Raw genomic sequence first — 23,605 nt, forward strand, 5'->3', positions numbered from 1 at the left:
TTTGTATTCTCTGTGACTCTCTCTCTTGTGTGTGTATTATCTGTGACTCTCTTGTGTGTTTTATCTGTGACTCTCTCTCTTGTGTGTGTATTCTCTGTGACTCTCTCTCATGTGTGTGTATTCTCTGTGACTCTCTCTCTTGTGTGTGTATTCTCTGTGACTCTCTCTCTTGTGTGTGTATTTTCTGTGACTCTCTCTCTTGTGTTTGTATTCTCTGTGACTCTCTCTCTTGTGTGTGTATTATCTGTGACTCTCTCGTGTGTTTTCTCTGTGACTCTCTTGTGTGTGTATTCTCTGTGACTCTCTTGTGTGTGTATTCTCTGTGACTCTCTTGTGTGTGTATTCTCTGTGACTCTCTCTCTTGTGTGTGTATTATCTTTGACTCTCTCTCTTGTGTGTTTTCTGTGACTCTCTCTCTTGTGTGTGTATTATCTGTGACTCTCTTGTGTGTGTATTCTCTGTGACTCTCTCTCTTGTGTGTGTATTTTCTGTGACTCTCTCTCTTGTGTTTGTATTCTCTGTGACTCTCTCTCTTGTGTGTGTATTATCTGTGACTCTCTCTTGTGTGTGTTTTCTCTGTGACTCTCTCTTGTGTGTGTTTTCTCTGTGACTCTCTTGTGTGTGTATTCTCTGTGACTCTCTTGTGTGTGTATTCTCTGTGACTCTCTCTTGTGTGTGTATTCTCTGTGACTCTCTCTCTCTCTTGTGTGTGTATTCTCTGTGACTCTCTCTCTTGTGTGTGTATTCTCTGTGACTCTCTCTCTTGTGTGTGTATTTTCTGTGACTCTCTCTCTTGTGTGTGTATTATCTGTGACTCTCTTGTGTGTTTTCTCTGTGACTCTCTCTCTTGTGTGTGTATTCTCTGTGACTCTCTCTCTTGTGTGTGTATTCTCTGTGACTCTCTCTCTTGTGTGTGTATTCTCTGTGACTCTCTCTCTTGTGTGTGTATTATCTGTGACTCTCTCTTTTGTGTGTGTATTTTCTGTGACTCTCTCTCTTGTGTGTGTATTCTCTGTGACTCTCTCGTGTGTTTTCTCTGTGACTCTCTCTCTTGTGTGTGTTCTCTGACTCTCTCTTGTGTGTGTATTATCTGTGACTCTCTTGTGTGTGTATTCTCTGTGACTCTCTCTCTTGTGTGTGTATTTTCTGTGACTCTCTCTCTTGTGTTTGTATTCTCTGTGACTCTCTCTCTTGTGTGTGTATTATCTGTGACTCTCTTGTGTGTGTATTCTCTGTGACTCTCTCTCTTGTGTGTGTATTTTCTGTGACTCTCTCTTGTGTTTGTATTCTCTGTGACTCTCTCTTGTGTGTGTATTATCTGTGACTCTCTCGTGTGTGTATTCTCTGTGACTCTCTCGTGTGTGTATTCTCTGTGACTCTCTCTCTTGTGTGTGTATTATCTGTGACTCTCTCTCTTGTGTGTATTCTCTGTGACTCTCTTGTGTGTGTATTCTCTGTGACTCTCTCTCTTGTGTGTGTATTATCTGTGACTCTCTCTCTCTTGTGTGTTTTCTCTGTGACTCTCTCTATTGTGTGTGTATTATCTGTGACTCTCTCTATTGTGTGTGTATTCTCTGTGACTCTCTTGTGTGTGTATTCTCTGTGACTCTCTCTCTTGTGTGTTTTGTCTGTGACTCTCTCTCCTGTGTGTGTATTCTCTGTGACTCTCTTGTGTGTTTTATCTGTGACTCTCTCGTGTGTGTATTCTCTGTGACTCTCTTGTGTGTGTATTCTCTGTGACTCTCTTGTGTGTGTATTCTCTGTGACTCTCTCTCTTGTTTGTATTCTCTGTGACTCTCTTGTGTGTGTATTCTCTGTGACTCTCTTGTGTGTGTATTCTCTGTGACTCTCTCTCTTGTTTGTTTTCTCTGTGACATGTCACTGGACCTACATTTCACAAGATTCTCTGTGACTGTCTCTCACATATCTCCATTGCCCTGGACACTCCCTCGTGTTTCTCTGTTGTGTGTGACTCTCCCTTACATTCTCTGTGACTCTCTCCCCTGTGTGTGTATTCTCTGTGACTCTCTCTCTTGTGTGTGTATTCTCTGTGACTCTCTCTCTCTTGTGTGTGTATTCTCTGTGACTCTCTCTCTCTTGTGTGTGTATTTGCTGTGACTCTCTCCCTTGTGTGTGTATTTACTGTGACTCTCTCCCTTGTGTGTGTATTTACTGTGACTCTCTCCCTTGTTGTGTGTATTTACTGTGACTCTCTCCCTTGTGAGTGTATTCTCTGTGACTTTCTCCCTTGTGTGTGTATTTTCTGTGACTTTTCCTTGTGTATATTCTCTTTGACTCTTTCCCTTGTGTGCGTATTCTCTGTGACTCTCTCTCTTTTGTGTGTATTTTCTGTGACTCTCTCACTTGTGTGTGTATTCTCTGTGACTCTCTTGTGTGTGTATTCTCTGTGACTCTCTCTTGTGTGTGTATTCTCTGTGACTCTCTTGTGTGTATATTCTCTGTGACTCTCTTGTGTGTGTATTCTCTGTGACTCTCTTGTGTGTGACTCTCTTGTGTGTGTATTCTCTGTGACTCTCTCTTGTGTGTGTATTCTCTGTGACTCTTGTGTGTGTATTCTCTGTGACTCTCTTGTGTGTGTATTCTCTGTGACTCTCTTGTGTGTGACTCTCTTGTGTGTGTATTCTCTGTGACTCTCTCTTGTGTGTGTTTTCTCTGTGACTCTCTTGTGTGTGTATTCTCTGTGACTCTCTTGTGTGTGTATTCTCTGTGACTCTCTTGTGTGTGTATTCTCTGTGACTCTCTCTCTTGTGTGTGTATTCTCTGTGACTCTCTCTCTTGTGTGTGTATTTTCTGTGACTCTCTCTCTTGTGTGTGTATTTTCTGTGACTCTCTCTCTTGTGTTTGTATTCTCTGTGACTCTCTCTCTTGTGTGTGTATTATCTGTGACTCTCTTGTGTGTTTTCTCTGTGACTCTCTCTCTTGTGTGTGTATTCTCTGTGACTCTCTCTCTTGTGTGTGTATTCTCTGTGACTCTCTCTTCTTATTAACTCTCTCCCTTGTGTATTTATTCTCTGTGACTCTCTCTCTTGTGTGTGTATTCTCTGTGACTCTCTCTCTCTCTTGTGTGTGCATTCTCTGTGACTCTCTCCCTTGTGTATTTATTTTCTGTGACTCTCTCCCTTGTGTGTGTATTCTCTGTTACTCTCTCCCTTGTGTGTTTATTTTCTGTGACTCTCTCCCTTGTGTGTGTATTCTCTGTGACTCTCTCCCTTGTGTATTTATTTTCTTTGACTCTCTCCCTTGTGTGTGTATTCTCTGTGACTCTCTCCCTTGTGTGTGTATTCTCTGTGACTCTCTCTCTTGTGTGTGTATTATCTGCAACTCTCTCCCCTGTGTGTATTCTCTGTGACTCTCTCTTCTTATTAACTCTCTCCCTTGTGTATTTATTCTCTGTGACTCTCTCCCTTGTGTGTGTATTCTCGGTGACTCTCTCCCCTGTGTATGTATTCTGTGACTCTCTCCCCTGTGTGTGTGTATTCTCTGTGACTCTCTCCCCTGTGTGTGTATTCTCTGTGACTCTCTCTCTTGTGTGTGTATTCTCTGTGACTCTCTCTCTCTTGTGTGTGTATTCTCTGTGACTCTCTCTCTCTTGTGTGTGTATTCTCTGTGACTCTCTTGTGTGTGTATTCTCTGTGACTCTCTTGTGTGTGTATTCTCTGTGACTCTCTTGTGTGTGTATTCTCTGTGACTCTCTCTCTTGTGTGTGTATTCTCTGTGACTCTCTCTCTTGTGTGTGTATTCTCTGTGACTCTCTCTCTTGTGTGTGTATTCTCTGTGACTCTCTCTCTTGTGTGTGTATTTTCTGTGACTCTCTCTCTTGTGTGTGTATTATCTGTGACTCTCTTGTGTGTTTTATCTGTGACTCTCTCTCTTGTGTGTGTATTCTCTGTGACTCTCTCTCTTGTGTGTGTATTATCTGTGACTCTCTTGTGTGTGTATTCTCTGTGACTCTCTCTCTTGTGTGTGTATTTTCTGTGACTCTCTCTCTTGTGTTTGTATTCTCTGTGACTCTCTCTCTTGTGTGTGTATTATCTGTGACTCTCTCTTGTGTGTGTTTTCTCTGTGACTCTCTTGTGTGTGTTTTCTCTGTGACTCTCTCTCTTGTGTGTGTATTTTCTGTGACTCTCTCTCTTGTGTTTGTATTCTCTGTGACTCTCTCTCTTGTGTGTGTATTATCTGTGACTCTCTCTTGTGTGTGTTTTCTCTGTGACTCTCTTGTGTGTGTTTTCTCTGTGACTCTCTTGTGTGTGTTTTCTCTGTGACTCTCTTGTGTGTGTATTCTCTGTGACTCTCTCTTGTGTGTGTATTCTCTGTGACTCTCTCTTGTGTGTGTATTCTCTGTGACTCTCTCTCTTGTGTGTGTATTCTCTGTGACTCTCTCTCTTGTGTGTGTATTATCTGCAACTCTCTCCCCTGTGTGTATTCTCTGTGACTCTCTCTTCTTATTAACTCTCTCCCTTGTGTATTTATTCTCTGTGACTCTCTCCCTTGTGTGTGTATTCTCGGTGACTCTCTCCCCTGTGTATGTATTCTGTGACTCTCTCCCCTGTGTGTGTGTATTCTCTGTGACTCTCTCCCCTGTGTGTGTATTCTCTGTGACTCTCTCTCTTGTGTGTGTATTCTCTGTGACTCTCTCTCTCTTGTGTGTGTATTCTCTGTGACTCTCTCTCTCTTGTGTGTGTATTCTCTGTGACTCTCTTGTGTGTGTATTCTCTGTGACTCTCTTGTGTGTGTATTCTCTGTGACTCTCTTGTGTGTGTATTCTCTGTGACTCTCTTGTGTGTGTATTCTCTGTGACTCTCTCTCTTGTGTGTGTATTCTCTGTGACTCTCTCTCTTGTGTGTGTATTCTCTGTGACTCTCTCTCTTGTGTGTGTATTCTCTGTGACTCTCTCTCTTGTGTGTGTATTTTCTGTGACTCTCTCTCTTGTGTGTGTATTATCTGTGACTCTCTTGTGTGTTTTATCTGTGACTCTCTCTCTTGTGTGTGTATTCTCTGTGACTCTCTCTCTTGTGTGTGTATTATCTGTGACTCTCTTGTGTGTGTATTCTCTGTGACTCTCTCTCTTGTGTGTGTATTTTCTGTGACTCTCTCTCTTGTGTTTGTATTCTCTGTGACTCTCTCTCTTGTGTGTGTATTATCTGTGACTCTCTCTTGTGTGTGTTTTCTCTGTGACTCTCTTGTGTGTGTTTTCTCTGTGACTCTCTCTCTTGTGTGTGTATTTTCTGTGACTCTCTCTCTTGTGTTTGTATTCTCTGTGACTCTCTCTCTTGTGTGTGTATTATCTGTGACTCTCTCTTGTGTGTGTTTTCTCTGTGACTCTCTTGTGTGTGTTTTCTCTGTGACTCTCTTGTGTGTGTTTTCTCTGTGACTCTCTTGTGTGTGTATTCTCTGTGACTCTCTCTTGTGTGTGTATTCTCTGTGACTCTCTCTTGTGTGTGTATTCTCTGTGACTCTCTCTCTTGTGTGTGTATTCTCTGTGACTCTCTCTCTTGTGTGTGTATTCTCTGTGACTCTCTCTCTTGTGTGTGTATTTTCTGTGACTCTCTCTCTTGTGTGTGTATTTTCTGTGACTCTCTCTCTTGTGTGTGTATTATCTGTGACTCTCTTGTGTGTTTTCTCTGTGACTCTCTCTCTTGTGTGTGTATTCTCTGTGACTCTCTCTCTTGTGTGTGTATTCTCTGTGACTCTCTCTCTTGTGTGTGTATTTTCTGTGACTCTCTCTCTTGTGTGTGTATTCTCTGTGACTCTCCCGTGTGTTTTCTCTGTGACTCTCTCTCTTGTGTGTGTTCTCTGACTCTCTCTCTTGTGTGTGTATTATCTGTGACTCTCTTGTGTGTGTATTCTCTGTGACTCTCTCTCTTGTGTGTGTATTTTCTGTGACTCTCTCTCTTGTGTTTGTATTCTCTGTGACTCTCTCTCTTGTGTGTGTATTATCTGTGACTCTCTTGTGTGTGTATTCTCTGTGACTCTCTCTCTTGTGTGTGTATTTTCTGTGACTCTCTCTTGTGTTTGTATTCTCTGTGACTCTCTCTCTTGTGTGTGTATTATCTGTGACTCTCTCGTGTGTGTATTCTCTGTGACTCTCTCGTGTGTGTATTCTCTGTGACTCTCTCTCTTGTGTGTGTATTATCTGTGACTCTCTCTCTTGTGTGTATTCTCTGTGACTCTCTTGTGTGTGTATTCTCTGTGACTCTCTCTCTTGTGTGTGTATTATCTGTGACTCTCTCTTGTGTGTTTTCTCTGTGACTCTCTCTATTGTGTGTGTATTATCTGTGACTCTCTCTATTGTGTGTGTATTATCTGTGACTCTCTTGTGTGTGTATTATCTGTGACTCTCTTGTGTGTGTATTCTCTGTGACTCTCCTGTGTGTGTATTCTCTGTGACTCTCTTGTGTGTTTTATCTGTGACTCTCTCGTGTGTGTATTCTCTGTGACTCTCTTGTGTGTGTATTCTCTGTGACTCTCTTGTGTGTGTATTCTCTGTGACTCTCTTGTGTGTGTATTCTCTGTGACTCTCTCTCTTGTGTGTGTATTATCTGTGACTCTCTCTCTTGTGTGTGTATTATCTGTGACTCTCTTGTGTGTGTATTCTTTGTGACTCTCTCTCTTGTGTGTGTATTCTCTGTGACTCTCTTGTGTGTGTATTATCTGTGACTCTCTCTCTTGTGTGTGTATTATCTGTGACTCTCTTGTGTGTGTATTATCTGTGACTCTCTTGTGTGTGTATTATCTGTGACTCTCTCGTGTGTTTTCTCTGTGACTCTCTCTCTTGTGTGTGTATTATCTGTGACTCTCTCGTGTGTGTATTCTCTGTGACTCTCTCTTGTGTGTGTATTCTCTGTGACTCTCTTGTGTGTGTATTCTCTGTGACTCTCTTGTGTGTATTCTCTGTGACTCTCTCTCTTGTGTTTGTATTCTCTGTGACTCTCTCTCTTGTGTGTGTATTCTCTGTGACTCTCTTGTGTGTGTATTCTCTGTGACTCTCTCTCTTGTGTGTGTATTATCTGTGACTCTCTCTCTTGTGTGTGTATTCTCTGTGACTCTCTCTCTTGTGTGTGTATTATCTGTGACTCTCTCTCTTGTGTGTGTATTATCTGTGACTCTCTCGTGTGTTTTCTCTGTGACTCTCTCGTGTGTGTGTATTCTCTGTGACTCTCTTGTGTGTGTATTCTCTGTGACTCTCTTGTGTGTATTCTCTGTGACTCTCTCTCTTGTGTGTGTATTTTCTGTGACTCTCCCTCTTGTGTTTGTATTCTCTGTGACTCTCTCTCTTGTGTGTGTATTCTCTGTGACTCTCTTGTGTGTGTATTCTCTGTGACTCTCTCTCTTGTGTGTGTATTCTCTGTGACTCTCTCTCTTGTGTGTGTATTATCTGTGACTCTCTCTCTTGTGTGTGTATTATCTGTGACTCTCTCGTGTGTTTTCTCTGTGACTCTCTCGTGTGTGTGTTTTCTCTGTGACTCTCTCTCTTGTGTGTGTATTATCTGTGACTCTCTCTCTTGTGTGTATTCTCTGTGACTCTCTTGTGTGTGTATTCTCTGTGACTCTCTCTCTTGTGTGTGTATTATCTGTGACTCTCTCGTGTGTTTTCTCTGTGACTCTCTCGTGTGTGTGTTTTCTCTGTGACTCTCTCTCTTGTGTGTGTATTCTCTGTGACTCTCTCTCTTGTGTGTGTATTATCTGTGACTCTCTCTCTCGTGTGTTTTCTCTGTGACATGTCACTGGACCTACATTTCATAAGATTCTCTGTGACTGTCTCTCACATATCTCCATTGCCCTGGACACTCCCTCGTGTTTCTCTGTTGTGTGCGACTCTCCCTTACATTCTCTAACTCTCTTTAATATTAGTCTAAACCCTTAATTTCTGCCTTTATTGTGTCTTCCCTGTGATTTATTCTTTAACTCTCCTTTTACCCTCAGGTCACCGGTTTGAAGATCTGCCAGCTGTGCGGAGACATCTAGTTCGCAAAAACAAAGCACAAGTTATCCACATCAACAAGGAACACAGAGAGCGTCTTCAGCAGCACAAGAGTGTGTCCTTACAACCTCACGAGGTGAGAGAGTAATAGCTATTTATGCGACACATCATCAGTGTGCAAGCGATATCTGAGAGGCAGGGGTATGTAATGTGAGAGAGCAGGGTCTTTGGCTAGCTATGCAAGGTGTGTGACGAGAGAGCCGGGTGTGTGATGAGAGAGAGAGCCGGGTGTGTGGCGAGAAAGAGAGCGAGAGAGACGGGTGTGTGACGAAAAAGAGAGCAAGAGAGATGGGTGTGTGACAAGAAAGAGAGCAAGAGAGACGGGTGTGTGACGTGAAAGAGAGCGAGAGAGACGGGTGTGTGACGAGAGAGTGCGAGAGACACGGGTGTGTGACGAAAAAGAGAGCAAGAGAGACGGGAGTGTGACAAGAAAGAGGGAGAGAGACGGGTGTGTGACGTGAAAGAGAGCGAGAGAGACGGGTGTGTGACGTGAAAGAGAGCGAGAGACACGGGTGTGTGACGAGAAAGAGGGAGACGGGTGTGTGACGAGAAAGAGGGAGACGGGTGTGTGACGAGAGAGTGCGAGAGACACGGGTGTGTGATGTGAAAGAGAGCCGGGTGTGTGACGTGAAAGAGAGCGAGAGACACGGGTGTGTGACGAGAGAGTGCGAGAGACACGGGTGTGTGACGAGAGAGAGAGCCGGGTGTGTGGCGAGAAAGAGAGCGAGGGAGACGGGTGTGTGACGTGAAAGAGTGCGAGAGACACGGGTGTGTGACGAGAAAGAGAGCGAGAGACACGGGTGTGTGACGAGAGAGTGCGAGAGAGACACGGGTGTGTGACGAGAAAGAGGGAGACGGGTGTGTGACAATTACTCTCCCCACATTACTCTGGCTATTCATTTGTATCTACTCTCTATTACACATTACTCTATATCACCTCTCTAAACGCATCTCGATAGCCATTGTCTCTTCGTGGTCTTCCTCAGGTGTTTGTGGAGCTCAATGAGTTAGTTATGGACAAGCACCAGGAGATGCAGTGGAAGGAGACGGCTCGCTGGATAAAGTTTGAGGAGGATGTGGAGGCAGAAACGGACCAGTGGGGGAAACCACATGTAGCCTCACTCAGCTTCCGCAGCCTACTGGAACTTAGACGCACACTGTCACATGGTGAGGGGTGTCCAATGAGATGTCCATTGGCTGCTGTAGAGCAGGGCTAATTAAAAGGAGTAGGCGTTCATAACTAAAGGGCATGGCCAGTAGGAGGTGGAAGTGATCAGTTAACAGTATAACCTAGGTTACAATATTAATTATACTCTATTTCAGTGGTAACCTCTAACGTATTATATATTTACGTAACAATATTTCCAAAGTTCTGATCAGTACACAATGATTATATTTAGGCAGTAAATAGCGTATTAATTAATATATATGTTTAGTTGTTACAATATTCTATACAAAGCAAACTATAAAAATATTTCTATAAATTAACCTTAATTCCAAATGAATCGCTTATTAAACATAACACAGGAATTATACTAGAACGAGTTATAATTAGCCAGCAACACTTAGTCCAATGCCAAAATATGGACTACTAACTTAACAGTGCTTAGTTAACAATATAACAAGATACTTCAACATAAATCTTACCAAATCTCATTTAATCTAAGAGAACTTTCAGAAAAATATAATTAAACTATTTTCAACCCAATATAATCTAATATACTTCACTTAGACCCAGAGATTGTTACACAATTCTACCAATTCAACATATGCCAATTAATCTAGCATGAAGTCTAATTTATTTTCTAAAGTATTTTAAAAATTTAAAATAACTGTGACGGAACCCGGCTACCCCGACTGGGTAGCTCCACCAAAGGATCTTTCCAACCCCTGGAACCTGCCGCTATGTAGCAGAGAAGAGAGATTATAGCAAGAGCCCACCCAAATAACTAGACAGACTAGCATTTAGGTGAAACAAGAAGAACTTTTATTGGGAAAACACACAGTTTATATACACAATCTCATCAAGATAAGAGTCTTATCAGTCCCCTAAATCTCCCGCTATTCCCTCCCCTCCAGACATGCTGGCGCCATCCATAGAGTCCATTGTCCCATAGTGTCCAGTGGTATAAAGATGGTGGTTCTGGGGTTATCCCAGTACAGCAGTGGCACTTCCAGGGTGTCGTTGGGAAGCCCTCGGTCCCCAGCTTCTATAGTCCAAAAAGCAATGTGATCCATAGCTTGGGGCCGGAGCTATGGGTGACTAAACCTACACCGGGAAGGCCATTGGGGAGTGGGGGTTGTGGAGAGGGGTCTGGAACCTCCGGTTCCCAAGGGAGCTCCCCTCCGGCAATCACCCCACCTTTTGCCCTCCCCAAGAGGTAACAATTCCCAAGAGAGCGGAGCTTTGGGACAAGGGGCAGCTGGAGCAACCTGGGGTAAGGGACACCTGGGACGCGGGACTATGTGGCCGATCGCCAGTTCCAGGGGCCCGGTCGGCCCGATAGGGACTAGGCGGTCAGGGACCAGCTCTTTTCTGATGATGTGTGACCCACAAACAAAGTAAATCCAAGGTCTGGGAGATCGCAGTTGCTCTCAAAAGCACAAATCCGCTTAGAAACAGGATGGGGTGAGGTAGTAGGGGGGTGGAGGTTTAACCCCTGCAGCCCAGTATCCGTGACAGCAGACCCGGCTAGATCCACACATGGGTCGGCCTGGGGCTGTCCGAGGAGCTATTCCATTTCAGTTTGCCGGGAAAGTCCATCAGCGATTCCATTGCTCTTTCCTGGCCTGTACTGAATGTCATAGTTGAAGAGCTGCAGGGCTAAACTCCACCAACGCAATCGTCCATGGTCACCAGACACTCTGTTGAGCCATACGAGGGGGTTATGAGCCGTAAGAAGGGTGAAAGGCCTCCAATAGAGGTAGGGCTGCAGTTTCTTAAGGGCCCACACTAGGGCCAGGCACTCCTCCACCGCCGCATAGCCTACTACCCTGGGCAATAGCTTCCTGCTGATGTAAGCTACGGGGTGGTCCTGCCCTTCCTCATCTATCTGGCTTTAGGACTGCTCTTAACCCGAACATGGAGGCATCTGTGTGGACACAAACGTTTGGTGGGGTCAGAAGCGGCTAGAACAGGGGCAGAGATCAAGGAAGACTTGAGGCTCTGGAAGGCAGTCTCACATTCTGGGGACCACAGGACCTGTCGGGGAAGTCACTTGCATGTTCGGTCGGTCAGGGGCTTGGCCAGGGCACTGTAATTGGGGACAAATTTACGGTAATACCCAGCTGTTCCTAGAAAAGCTAGGAGTTTTTTGTTTTGGTCTTGGGGGTTGGCCAGTTCGCCACTGCCTCAATTTTGGCCGGCTCCGGCCACTGCTTTCCACAGCCAACTTGGTGGCACATGTACTGGACCTCCGAGCATCCTTTGGTGCATTTGTCTGACTTCAGGGTCAGACCGACAGCCCTGATGTGATATAAAATGACGCCTAGGTGGACCAAATGGACCTCCCAGGTGTCACTATAGATGGCGATGTCATCCAGGTATGCGCAGGCATAGTCCTAGAGACCATCCAGTAGGTGATCCACCATCCTGGAAGGTAGCTGGAGCGTTCTTCATCCCAAACGGCATGACCTTGAACTGGTAGAATATCTTAGATCCCTGCATCTGCGCTAGGCACTGGTCATTGTATGGCCAGACATGTATTCTCGTTTGAAGACAGAAGGAAAACCAATGGCACTACTATAGAAGAATACTATACCCCTATGATTTCCTTTATAATTAGTGAACTGTGTCACTTTATATGGTAATAGGAAGGTTTGGTGTCCAGGAAGAGATACTATATAGAATGTCAGACAAATGATGTGCAGTCTTGACTTATGAATGACAATGAATGGAAGTTAAAATTTAACTTTTATTGGAAGCGCAAATAAAATAGGAAAAACACACATTAAAAACACTCTTAGGAGCCTATTGGAAATGAAATAATAGCATTGATTAAATTGGAGCTGGATATGGCTGTTGGGACAAAACTTGAACCACTTTATTGTAGATATATAGTTAAATCCATCATTGACCTAGAATACCTTAATGTTGTAGCAGAGCTAAGAAAGTTACACCTAGATTTAGAGTTTTGCGGCCAAAGGGGTGCGTTAGCTATGCGTGTTTTTTTTCTAGCGCTGCTTCTAAACAACGCTGGTATTTAGAGTTCTCTGAAGGGCTGCGTTAGGCTCCAAAAAGGGAGCGTACAGGCATATTTACCGCCACTTCAACTCTCAATACCAGCGTTGCTTACGGTAGCGGCTAGCTGGAAAAACGTGCTCGTGCACGATTCCCCCATAGGAAACAATGGGGCAGTTTGGGCAGAAAAAAACACCTGCAAAAAAGCAGCGTTCAGCTCCTAACGCAGCCCCATTGTTTTATATGGGGAAACACTTTCTAAGTCTGCACCTAACACTCTAACATGAACCCCGAGTCTAAACACCCCTAACCTTACACTTATTAACCCCTAATCTGCCGCCCCCGCTATCACTGACACCTGCATTACACTATTAACCCCTAATCTGCCGCTCCGTACACCACCGCAACCTACATTATACCTATGTACCCCTAATCTGCTGCCCCTAACATCGCCGAAACGTACATAATATTTATTAACCCCTAATCTGCCCCCCCCAACGTCGCCCCTACCTTACCTATACTTATTAACCCCTAATCTGCCGACCGGACCTCGCCGCTACTATAATAAATGTATTAACCCTTAAAGCTAAGTCTAACCCTAACCCTAACACCCCCCTAAGTTAAATATAATTTTATTCTAACGAAATAAATTAACTATTATTAAATAAAGTATTCCTATTTAAAGCTAAATACTCACCTGTAAAATAAACCCTAATATAGCTACAATATAAATTATAATTATATTGTAGCTATTTCAGGATTTATATTTATTTTACAGCCAACTTTGTATCTATTTTAACCAGGTACAATAGCTATTAAATAGTTATTTACTATTTAATAGCTACCTAGTTAAAATAATAACAAAATTACCTGTAAAATAAATCCTAACCTAAGTTACAATTAAACCTAACACTACACTATCAATAAATTAATTAAATAAACTAAACTACAAAAAAAAAACCCACTAAATTACAAAAAACGTCATCCAAGATGGCGTCCCTTAGATTCTGATTGGCTGATAGAATTCTATCAGCCAATCAGAATTAAGGTAGAAAAAATCCTTTTCGCTGATGCAATCAGCCAATAGGATTGAAGTTCAATCCTATTGGCTGATCCAATCAGCCAATAGGATTGAGCTTGCATTCTATTGGCTGTTCCAATCAGCCAATAGAATGCAAGCTCAATCCTATTGGCTGATTGCATCAGCCAATAGGATTTTTCTTACCTTAATTCCGATTGGCTGATAGAATCCTATAAGCCAATCGGAATTCGAGGGACGCCATCTTGGATGACGTCACTTAAAGGAACCTTCATTCGTCGGGTAGTCGTCGTTGAAGAAGGATGTTCCGCGCCGGAGGTCTTGAAGATGGAGCCGCTCCTCGTCGGATGGATGAAGATAGAAGATACCGCTTGGATGAAGATGTCTTCCGGTCCGGATGTCCTCTTCTGCCCGCTCCGGATGTCGCTCCGGATGTCTTCTTTTGGTCCATCGTTGCCCCGCTGGGTGAACACGGCTCAAGGTAGGGAGATCTTCAGGGGGTTAGTGTTAGGTTTATTTAAGGGGGGTTTGGGTTAGAGTAGGGGTATGTGGGTGGTGGGTTGTAATGTTGGGGGTGGTATTGTGTGTTTTTTTTACAGGCAAAAGAGCTGATTTCTTTGGGGCATGCCCCGCAAAAAGCCCTTTTAAGGGCTGGTAAGGTAATAGAGCTGTTAACTTTTTTAATTTAGATTAGGGTAGGGATTTTTTTTATTTTGGGGGGCATTGTTATTTTATTAGGGGGCTTAGAGTAGGTGTAATTAGTTTAAAATTCTTGTAATCTTTTTTTATTTTTTGTAATTTAGTGTTTGTTTTTTTGTAATTTAGTTTAGTTTATTTAATTGTATGTAATCGTAGTTAATTTATTTAATTAATTTATTGATAGTGTAGTGTTAGGTTTAATTGTAACTTAGGTTAGGATTTATTTTACAGGTAATTTTTGTAATTATTTTAACTAGGTAGCTATTAAATAGTAAATAACTATTTAATAGCTATTGTACCTAGTTAAAATAAATACAAAGTTGCCTGTAAAATAAATATAAATCCTAAAATAGCTACAATATAATTATTTGTTGTATTGTAGCTATATTAGGGTTTATGCTTTTAAAGGGACACTGAACCCAAATTTTTTCTTTCTCGATTTAGATAGAGCATGCAATTTTAAGCAACTTTCTAATTTACTCCTATTATCAATTTTTCTTCGTTCACTTGCTATCTTTATTTGAAAAAGAAGGCATCTAAGCTTCTTATTTGGTTCAGACCTCTGGAGAGCACTTTTTTATTGGTGGATGCATTTATCCACCAATCAGCAAGAATGACCCAGGTTATTCACCAAAAATGGGCCGGCATCTAAACTTACATTCTTGCATTTTAAATAAAGATACCAAGAGAATGAAGAAAATTTGACAATAGGAGTAAATTACAAAGTTGCTTAAAATTGCATGCTCTGTCTGAATCACGAAAGAAAAAAATTGGGTTTAGTGTCCCTTTGAATAGGAATACTTTATTTAATAAGAGTTAATTTATTTTGTTAGAATAAAATTATATTTAATTTAGGGGGGTGTTAGGGTTAGACTTTAGGGGTTAATACATTTATTATAGTAGCGGCGAGGTCCGGTCGGCAGATTAGGGGTTAATACTTTAAGTTAGGTGGTGGCGATGTTAGGGAGGGCAAATTAGGGGTTAATACTATTTATTATAGGGTTTGCGAGGCGGGAGTGCGGCAGTTTAGGGGTTAATACATTTATTAGAGTGGCGGCGAGGTCCGGTCGGCAGATTAGGGGTTAATAAGTGTAGGTAGCGGCGACGTTGTGGGGGGGCAGATTAGGGGTTAATAAATATTATGTAGGTGTCGGCGATGTTAGGGGCAGCAGATTAGGGGTACATAGGTATAATGTAGGTGGCGCCGATGTGCGGTCGGCAGATTAGGGGTTAAAAATTTTTATTACAGTGGCGGCGATGTGGGGGGGCCTCGATTTAGGGGTACATAGGTAGTTTATTGGTGTTAGTGTACTTTAGAGCACAGTAGTTAAGAGCTTTATGAACCGGCGTTAGCCCAGAAAGCTCTTAACTACTGACTTTTTTCTGCGGCTGGAGTTTTGTCGTTAGATTTCTAACGCTCACTTCAGCCAAGACTCTAAATACCGGCGTTAGGAAGATCCCATTGAAAAGATAGGATACGCAATTGGCGTAAGGGGATCTGCGGTATGGAAAAGTCGCGGCTTGGAAGTGAGCGTTAGACCCTTTCCTGGCTGATAGTTACCCCAGTAACCTGCACACAGTGATTTAATGAAACAGTATCGTTCTCTTGCTAATTCAGAGGTGTAATAGGCCAAATTATATCTGTGCACTGAGGAACAAGCTAGATACACTGTCGAGGCAGTCAAAAGCCTTAACACAATTTAGGATATAATCGTGTGTTGACTTAGACTCAAGTGTCTGTATGTTGGATATAGAAAGTGAGAGCATCTGAACAGGGTTTCGAGTCATAAAAATAAATACTTCCACATGTATATACTGGATTGTACCAAGTTGATTCTAATACACGTCTACAGTCAACTTGCTAGTAAGAAGTAACTAGCTTGATTTGAGACTAGCCCGCATCACATGATATACCCTGTTATCAGTATAAACTGGTCTAGACATTGGGAGGTGACTAGCATTTATAAACTCCACTCACACCGGCTCACAAACACACAGCAACAGATAGAAAAGCACATCAGCTAAGCTCTATCTGTAAATAGTAGCTCCGATGTTGGTGCATAATATTCATGTGTAACAGTATTTACAGTGTATCAGGCAGATCTGCTTATATAGCTAACGTTAGGGTACTGGGGAGGAGTCCTAGGAGCGCCTGTATTTTTAGTATGCCTTAGGCAGCCTATTTACTTTAACTTTGAACGGAGTGGCTGGAAGCTGGGCTAATTAGAATATAAGATCGCGCAAAGACCTTTTTATATTTTCCAATATTGAACCACTTTTTGTTGGCTGACGAACTGGACGATATTAGTGTTTATTTGACAATACAATTTAGGGGGCATCCACAGCCTCAATTAACTTGCTTTCTATATGTTAGTTGGTGGGTAATTGCGGGGCTATATAAGCAGATCTGCTGATACACTGTAAATACTGTTACACATGAATATTATTATATGCACCAACATCGGAGCTACTATTTACAGATAGAGCTTAGCTGATGTGCTTTTCTATCTGTTGCTGTGTGTTTGAATTGTGAGCCGGTGTGAGCGGAGTTTATAAATGCTAGTCACCTCCCAATGTCTAGACCAGTTTATACTGATAACAGGGTATATTATTTCATGCGGGCTAGTCTCAAATCAAGCTAGTTACTTCTTACTAGCAAGTTGACTGCAGACGTGTATTAGAATCAACTTGGTACAATCCAGTATATACATGTGGAAGTATTTATTTTTATGACTCGAGCACTGTTCAGATGCTATCACTTTCTATATCCAACATACAGACACTTGAGTCTAAGTCAACACACGATTATATCCTAAATTGTGTTAAGGCTTTTATCTAGCTTGTTCCTCAGTGCACAGATATAATTTGGCCTATTACACCTCTGAATTAGCAAGAGAACGATACTGTTTCATTAAATCACTGTGTGCAGGTTACTGGGGTAACTAACTCTCTTAGCTCTGCTACAACATTAAGGTATTCTATGTCAATGATGGATTTAACTATATATCTACAATAAAGTGGTTCAAATTTTGTCCCAACAGCCATATCCAGCTCCAATTTATTCAATACTATTATTTCATTTCCAATAGGCTCCTAAGAGTGTTTTTAATGTGTGTTTTTCCTATTTTAATTGCGCTTCCAATAAAAGTTAAATTTTAACTTCCATTCGTTGTCATTCATAAGTCAAGACTGCACATCATTTGTCTGACATTCTATATAGCATGTATTCTCGTTTGTTTAGCTGTCTTAAGTCAGCACACAAATACCATTGTCCATTGGGCTTAAGAACACCTAGAATAGGATTGTTTTAAGAGCTGTGCACCTGTCGTATGATACCCCTTTCTTCCAAGTTCTTTATGGTTTCTGCAAGAGAATCATATGAGGCTAAAGGAAGTCTGTATTGTTTAACAAAGACAGGTGGCGCATCGGGATCTGTTTGTATTCTTGCAATGTGCAAGTCTGTAGTCCCACAGTCATAAGAATCCCTAGCGAAAATATCCTTGTACTCCATCAGGAGTTCTCATAGCTGTTGGCGTTCATCATCACTGGAACAGCCATTAGCTAAGGAGATTTGCTCTTCGACTATTTGCTGAAATCCAGGAAAGATTTCAGGCTGTCCCATCTCATAGGCTTCTTCAAGCCTAGATGTGAGGTCCCCTTGATTATAATTTACATTACCCCCCAGGATTCTGTGTATTGGGGTATTCTTGTTCTCTGATCGGCTGATCAAATACCTGAGAGGCTTCTTCAATTTTACAGATGCCTTCCTCTGAGCTGAAAGAGTAAATAGACTGAATTGTGAATAATCCTTCTGGCATGGATGCAAAGGGTTGTTATATTAACTGTTCTTTAGTTAAGTACCTTTCAGGTATTAGCCCGATTGAATTATTATGGAATCCAAAAGTGTAATAACTGGATTCCAGAGCATATCTTATGGTAGTTCCCTTAGATAAGGTGATACCCTGTGGGGTCATGTTATGCACGATAACATGTATGGGAATAGTTCCAGTATTTACCATAGGAGTATGTGTCATTGTTATACCCATATTTTGCATTCTCTGGGAGATGCAAATTAATGCTTCAGAAGTTTTTAATTTCTGGCCCCTTTTTCTTCATAAATGGAAAGCATTCATTACTTTTGGGAATTCAGAACCTGGCCACCAGGAGGAGGCAAAGACACCCCAGCCTAAGGCTTAAATACCCCTCCCACTTCCCTAATCCCCCAGTCATTCTTTTCGTCCCAGGAGGTAATACTCTTCGGCATGGGATTGGAGCTCAGTGAGAGGATGGATGAAAGAGTCTGAAGATGCATGGAGAGTCTTTCTGCGAAACCATCCCAACTCATATTAACAGCTCCACAAGCAATCAGCGTTGACAAGTTTTGCTGCCTGCTTTCTTCTCTCAAGTCCATGGCAGAGGAGATGCTACTATCTGTCACACTTGAAGGGCCGTGTTACTGTTCCACGGCGTAGATTCCTGTAAGAGCGTTTCATTTTACTTTCATCATGATTGTATTGTAATACAAATGTTTTCCCGAGAGGCTACCACCTTTCATGACGAACTATAACTCAGGGTCTCAGTGAGGCTCCTTTTGTATCTTGGAATCAAGGGTTAATATCTCCTGAGGGGGGTTATTGAACAGGGGTTTTTTTTTAATCATGTTTGTTATGTGATTCGACCTGCTTATGTGTAGTGTTACTTAGGCTCATGGCTTTGTGGAACAAAACGGCCTTTTAGAAGTGACGCGGCTTTTAGGGTCTGACGTGCTTTTTCTGGACAGTACGGTTCACCTGCTGATCGGGCGTGGTCACGTTTTGCCTCTCCATTTCCGCATTCCTGTCCGTATGGCGATGGAAAAATTCTGGTCCGCTGGTGTCTGGTTCGTAGGAGGTGGTGAGTGCCCCAGCCATTGTGGGTGTCAGGTGCTGCTTACATTTTTCTTATTTGGTCCGTTTTTTTTGTATTCAGTACCCGGTTATGGAGTATTCTGATATTGTGGAGACGGAAGTCTCTAGTTCAGATTCTTGTGAAGAATACGAATTGGCCCGGATGATACATGCCTATCAGTTATGTTCCGAATGCCGTTTTAGAGTGCTCAATTCCTCGGGATCGGGGAATCAAGGAGCCACTGAGCCGTCCGCCTCTGGGGGTTCTGTTCCCCGAGTGGCGAGTTCCCTACCACCATCTCTTGCTATGCATGCAGGTAACCCATATTTTGCTTATCCTTGCCACCGGTTCCTAGCGGTTTTGCCTTTCAGGGGCTCTTTGGAATTGTCCTTTTTGGACTTGTTCCTTTTTTGAGGTTCTCTTCCTTCGGGTCGAGATTTCTGGACTTTGTCTGTTTCTCCTTAGCGGTTTTGGCCGCCTTATGGGGAGGGCTTTGTTGTTGTTTCCCTATCACAGACGTTAGGCTGTGTTGTCTCCTTCGCCGAGCTTCGCTTAGAGGTTTTTTTCTACTGGGGTTTGGGATGCTCTGCATTCTTTTTCCTTGGGTGTGGTCCTCTGGTTACGTACTCTGAGGAGATATGGAGACTAGCCTTTGTTCTACTAGCTCTTCGGTTGACTTTGTCCTCAATGTTTTACCTTGGTCTCTAGAGTTTTGGCACGCCTCTGTCGTGCCCTAGCTCCTTTTTGGAGTGTTGGACTCCTGCAAGGGGTTGTTCTCTTCCTTTTGGGTGGGATTTACGAGTGAGTCTTGTCCCCGTTCTCTGGGTTAGTCCGGTTATTCCCCTGTGAGGTCTGATTCTTTCAGACGGGGTATTTGTGTTCCCTGGGGTGGTGGTGTTTTACACAATTCTGGGGCTTGGGCCTATAGTTTTTGTTTGGGATCTTTCTAGATGTCCCGAAACTTATGATCCTGTAGCTGGTTCTGGGTAATCCAGTTTTTCCAGGGAACATAGGATTGGCTAGTTGAGCCTGCTAGCAGCTTGGCCAGGTTTTCTGTGCACTTTCGGATATGCTCCTTATGGCTTGCCTTGTCCTTTAAATGATGTATGCTCCCCTTCAGGGGGAGTTCTTTCTTTGTTCATCAGGACGTCTGGATGATTTTCATTCAGCTTTTGTTTTCATCAGACTATGGCTCATGTCTTGTGAGCATGTGCGCTGTTCTTATATAGGCTCTTCCCTTTGGGGGGGTAGTTTGTCCTCCTTATGGAGGGGGGAGTTTTCTCTCTCGGGAGGGGTTGTTGTCCTGTCCTGTGTGCAGGAGGTTGTAACAGGTGTTTTTATCCTGTAAAGGAGAGCAGTCTGCTCTTCTGGGGTTTGTTCTGTTCCCTCTGTGGAGATTGAAGTCTCCATGTTGAGACTGCCATAGAGGGTTGTGCTAGGTCTTCTTAGTGATCTACTGCATTTTTTTATGATTCATCTCCTATGGGGTTCTGCTTGAGAGTACCTATTTGAAGGAGGTTTTTTTGGGTTGGCACCTGAGCTCTGGTGGGGTGGCCGAGTTCACCACATTCAGTCCTTCCCTGGGGGCTAGTGATTGGGGTCCTTTTGTTTCCCCTGTTTTTCAGACCTGCCTGTCGCTTGGGCTGGTCCAGTGTTGGAGCAGGATCTGAGATCTGTTGTTCGTCCTCGGGTCATTTGAGTTTCGGTGAACCTCCTTGAGGTTCTGTGCTTTCTCCATGTTCAAGATATGTGAGAAGGACTGGTGACTTTTGGATAGCCTGTGATGGGCCCACTGCTTAGTGGATGTTTTGCAGTCTGACAGTTTAGTGTTTGATATCTATCTTGAGCTGCTCTTTGCTTGTCTGCAAGTTTTCAATTTTCAGAGTCATCCTGGTATGACTGTGGTGTGTGGTGTTGACTCAGGGGTTCGCTTATCTGGGTTGGCTACACGTGTTTCAATTTCTGAATATTTCGATATTCAGAGTTATCTTGCGACTTGAGGACTCTGTCTTCAGTTGTCTTTAGGGTGCGGTTGCACTGTATTTAGAAGAAGTTTTCTTCTCGGTTACAGATCCTGGTCTTAACCTTGTGGTTTCTGTACAATCTGGGGTCTGGGCATTGCCTTCCTTGTTTCTCGAGACTGGTTAAGGTCTCTGGGAGCTTGGCTCGGTTCTTGGGGTTACATATTTTTATTTGGAACTTGTTGCACCCTACTTAGGGTCCTTTCGGGAATCCTTGATTTTTTTTCTTCTATGTCTTCTGCCTTTTGGGAGTTTACGGTAGTTGGCCCCTTTCTCTATTAGGGGGTGTGTTGTTGGGGACCGACTTCTAAGCAATGGTGTCTCCTGGAGGCGTGTTGGCTCAGTCGAGTCTTTTTCTGCGGTCTCTAGCAAGGCTTATGGACTATCTGCGGGTCAGTGTCCTTGGGACCATTTCCTTTTCCAAAGTTTCCTTGGCTTCGGACGAAGCAGGTTTTTTTTGTGGGTAGGGATTGTAGGCCTGGTGCCCTCAGAATGGGCCACCTTTTTTTCCCTCCCGTTTTAGCATTCAGTGTCCTCTATAGCTTGAGTATTGTTTTCCCAAAAGTAATGAATGCAGCTGTGGACTCTTTCCATTTATGAAGAAAAACTTAAATTATGCTTACCTGATCATTTTCTTTTCTTCAGATGGAAAGAGTCCACAGCTCCCCCGTCTGTGTTTTTCTGTGGGGCATCCGTTATTTTTATTCTTCTGGCATCTTTTCACCCTGATATTTCTTCTACTGTTCCTTGTTCCTCAGCAGAATGACTGGGGTTATGAGGAAGTGGGGGAGGTATTTTTGCTGGGGTGTCTTTGCCTCCTCCTGGTGGCCAGGTTCTGAATTCCCAAAAGTAATGAATGCAGCTGTGGACTCTTTCCATCTGAAGAAAAGAAAATTATCAGGTAAGCATAATTTAAGTTTTTACCTGTAAGGGTAAAATAAATGTATCAGCACCAGCAGGAATTACAATATCACTAGACACCTGCATATTTACAGCATATGGCATCTGCTGGTTTGATTTCAGGGCTGCGTTTTCATCCTGAAATATTTCAGTGTCCCCCTTTTAACCTGCTCCAGTGGCAAAGGTTAATTAAATCTTTTTGTATGGCATATCTATGTAAGAGATCATTGCCAATGTATATTTGATTATGGGGAGTATTTAAAACTAAAAACAGGTGTTTTGCTGATTTATTACCTATGAACATAGATAATAAACATTTAGCTGTGATTTTATAGCTTTCAGAATTGTCATCCAGGTCATGGACCCAGTGATCTTGGGGAGAAAGATATTTAATCACCTTAGGTTCTTCGCTTATGTAGCTAGCTTCCTGTTTTAAGTTTAATTTAGCATAATTGGTTTTTCCAAGGTCATGCACTTGCATAGGGTTAAATAAATCATCCTTAATTCTCTCAATTTCTGCAAGGAATTGAGTGATCTCCCCCTTTAGGGAATTTAGGATCCCCTTGTGGATAGATATGGTTAATACATCGCCGTCTATGGAAATATTGGCTATCTTTCGAGGCGAAATGTTAAAAGTATTACCATCAGAGTCACTTAAGGGAATCTGATCATCTGTTTGTAGGATAGTTACTTCAGGTATAGAGTCATTCCTGAAATGAATCTCCACAGCATCTGGCTTCTCTTCCACCACGTGACAGTTATGTCTGGTGTGAGGTATGCTGGACTGTTCATAATTAATAGTCCTTTTTACTTGTGACCAAATTACATTATTTATGCAATCAATTATGGTACTTAGTCGCTTATGGAGATCAATACCAATTATTAAACGATCAGTTGGTAAATCCACTATAATGACGGGTGTCTTATTACCCTGTTCCCCAGCTTTAGCTTTAACCATGCCGTACCCCAGACTTTGAGAGAGTCACATCTTCATAGGCCTCTAAGTGATCGATTATAGAAGTGGTCCCCCTTTTGGAGAATGCAGGTACTGCACTGCTTAAGAATGAAATTATCTTAGGCGTGTCATACACCTTATTAGGTACTTCTTGTGCTCTCCTAGGGACTTTATTATTATTATATGGGCTATTTCTAAATATTCTTCGCATTTGCGTGATGAGCAAATTTCATCTTCTAGTAACAGACATTATTATTTTGGCTAAGTATTTAATTAACTTAAATCGCCAATTCAATTTTAAAAAAAATGTTTTTTAAATATCGCTAAAAAAATATTTTTTATAATTTCTATTTACTACAAAATATATTATATTAATGTGATAAAGATGTAATGATCTTTTAGCTGTATTTACATTTGATTATTATTCCATTTTAATATAAATACAGTTATATATTCACTTCACATCATATTAAGTATATTATATGCATTCAATTATAATTCTGTAGTAATTAATTACACAGATATATTTATTTGATTCTCATTCCCTTTTAATATAAATATATTTCAGTATATCTCTTGATAATGTTATTTCAAATGAAACACAAATACAATATAATTTATGGAATAACTCACTGGTTTCTCACAGGTCTGAAAAACAAAGGAGATGTTATTTATTTTAAATATACAGTCATATGTTCATTTAATATATTATATAAACCTGGGACATATTTCTTAATAGTTTTTGAGTTTTAAAGTTTCACTCTTATGCTTCCAAAATACACAGGTTTTAAAATACTTTCTTGGTCTTCTCATAGAGATGTAATGTCTGGAATCCTGTGTATTCAGAAGGCTCAAGGAATAATTAGCATTTAACTGTAAACATTTACCTTTGATTTAAGGCTTGGGCTTCAAAGAACTGATC

At 42.1% G+C, this 23,605-nt stretch overlaps 1 protein-coding gene across 1 annotated transcript in view; it reads left to right on the forward strand.

Moving 5' to 3' along the window:
• SLC4A2 (solute carrier family 4 member 2) overlaps nt 1-23,605 on the forward strand; it is a gene marked incomplete in the record, with an annotated part of 556,511 nt that overhangs the window by 243,368 nt on the left and 289,538 nt on the right. Inside the window, 2 exon segments of the mRNA XM_053713254.1 lie at nt 7,945-8,078; nt 8,989-9,169. Coding sequence (XP_053569229.1) covers nt 7,945-8,078; nt 8,989-9,169 — 315 coding nt within the window.

This window comes from Bombina bombina, chromosome 5, assembly GCF_027579735.1.
Source record: "Bombina bombina isolate aBomBom1 chromosome 5, aBomBom1.pri, whole genome shotgun sequence".
NCBI lineage: Eukaryota > Metazoa > Chordata > Amphibia > Anura > Bombinatoridae > Bombina > Bombina bombina.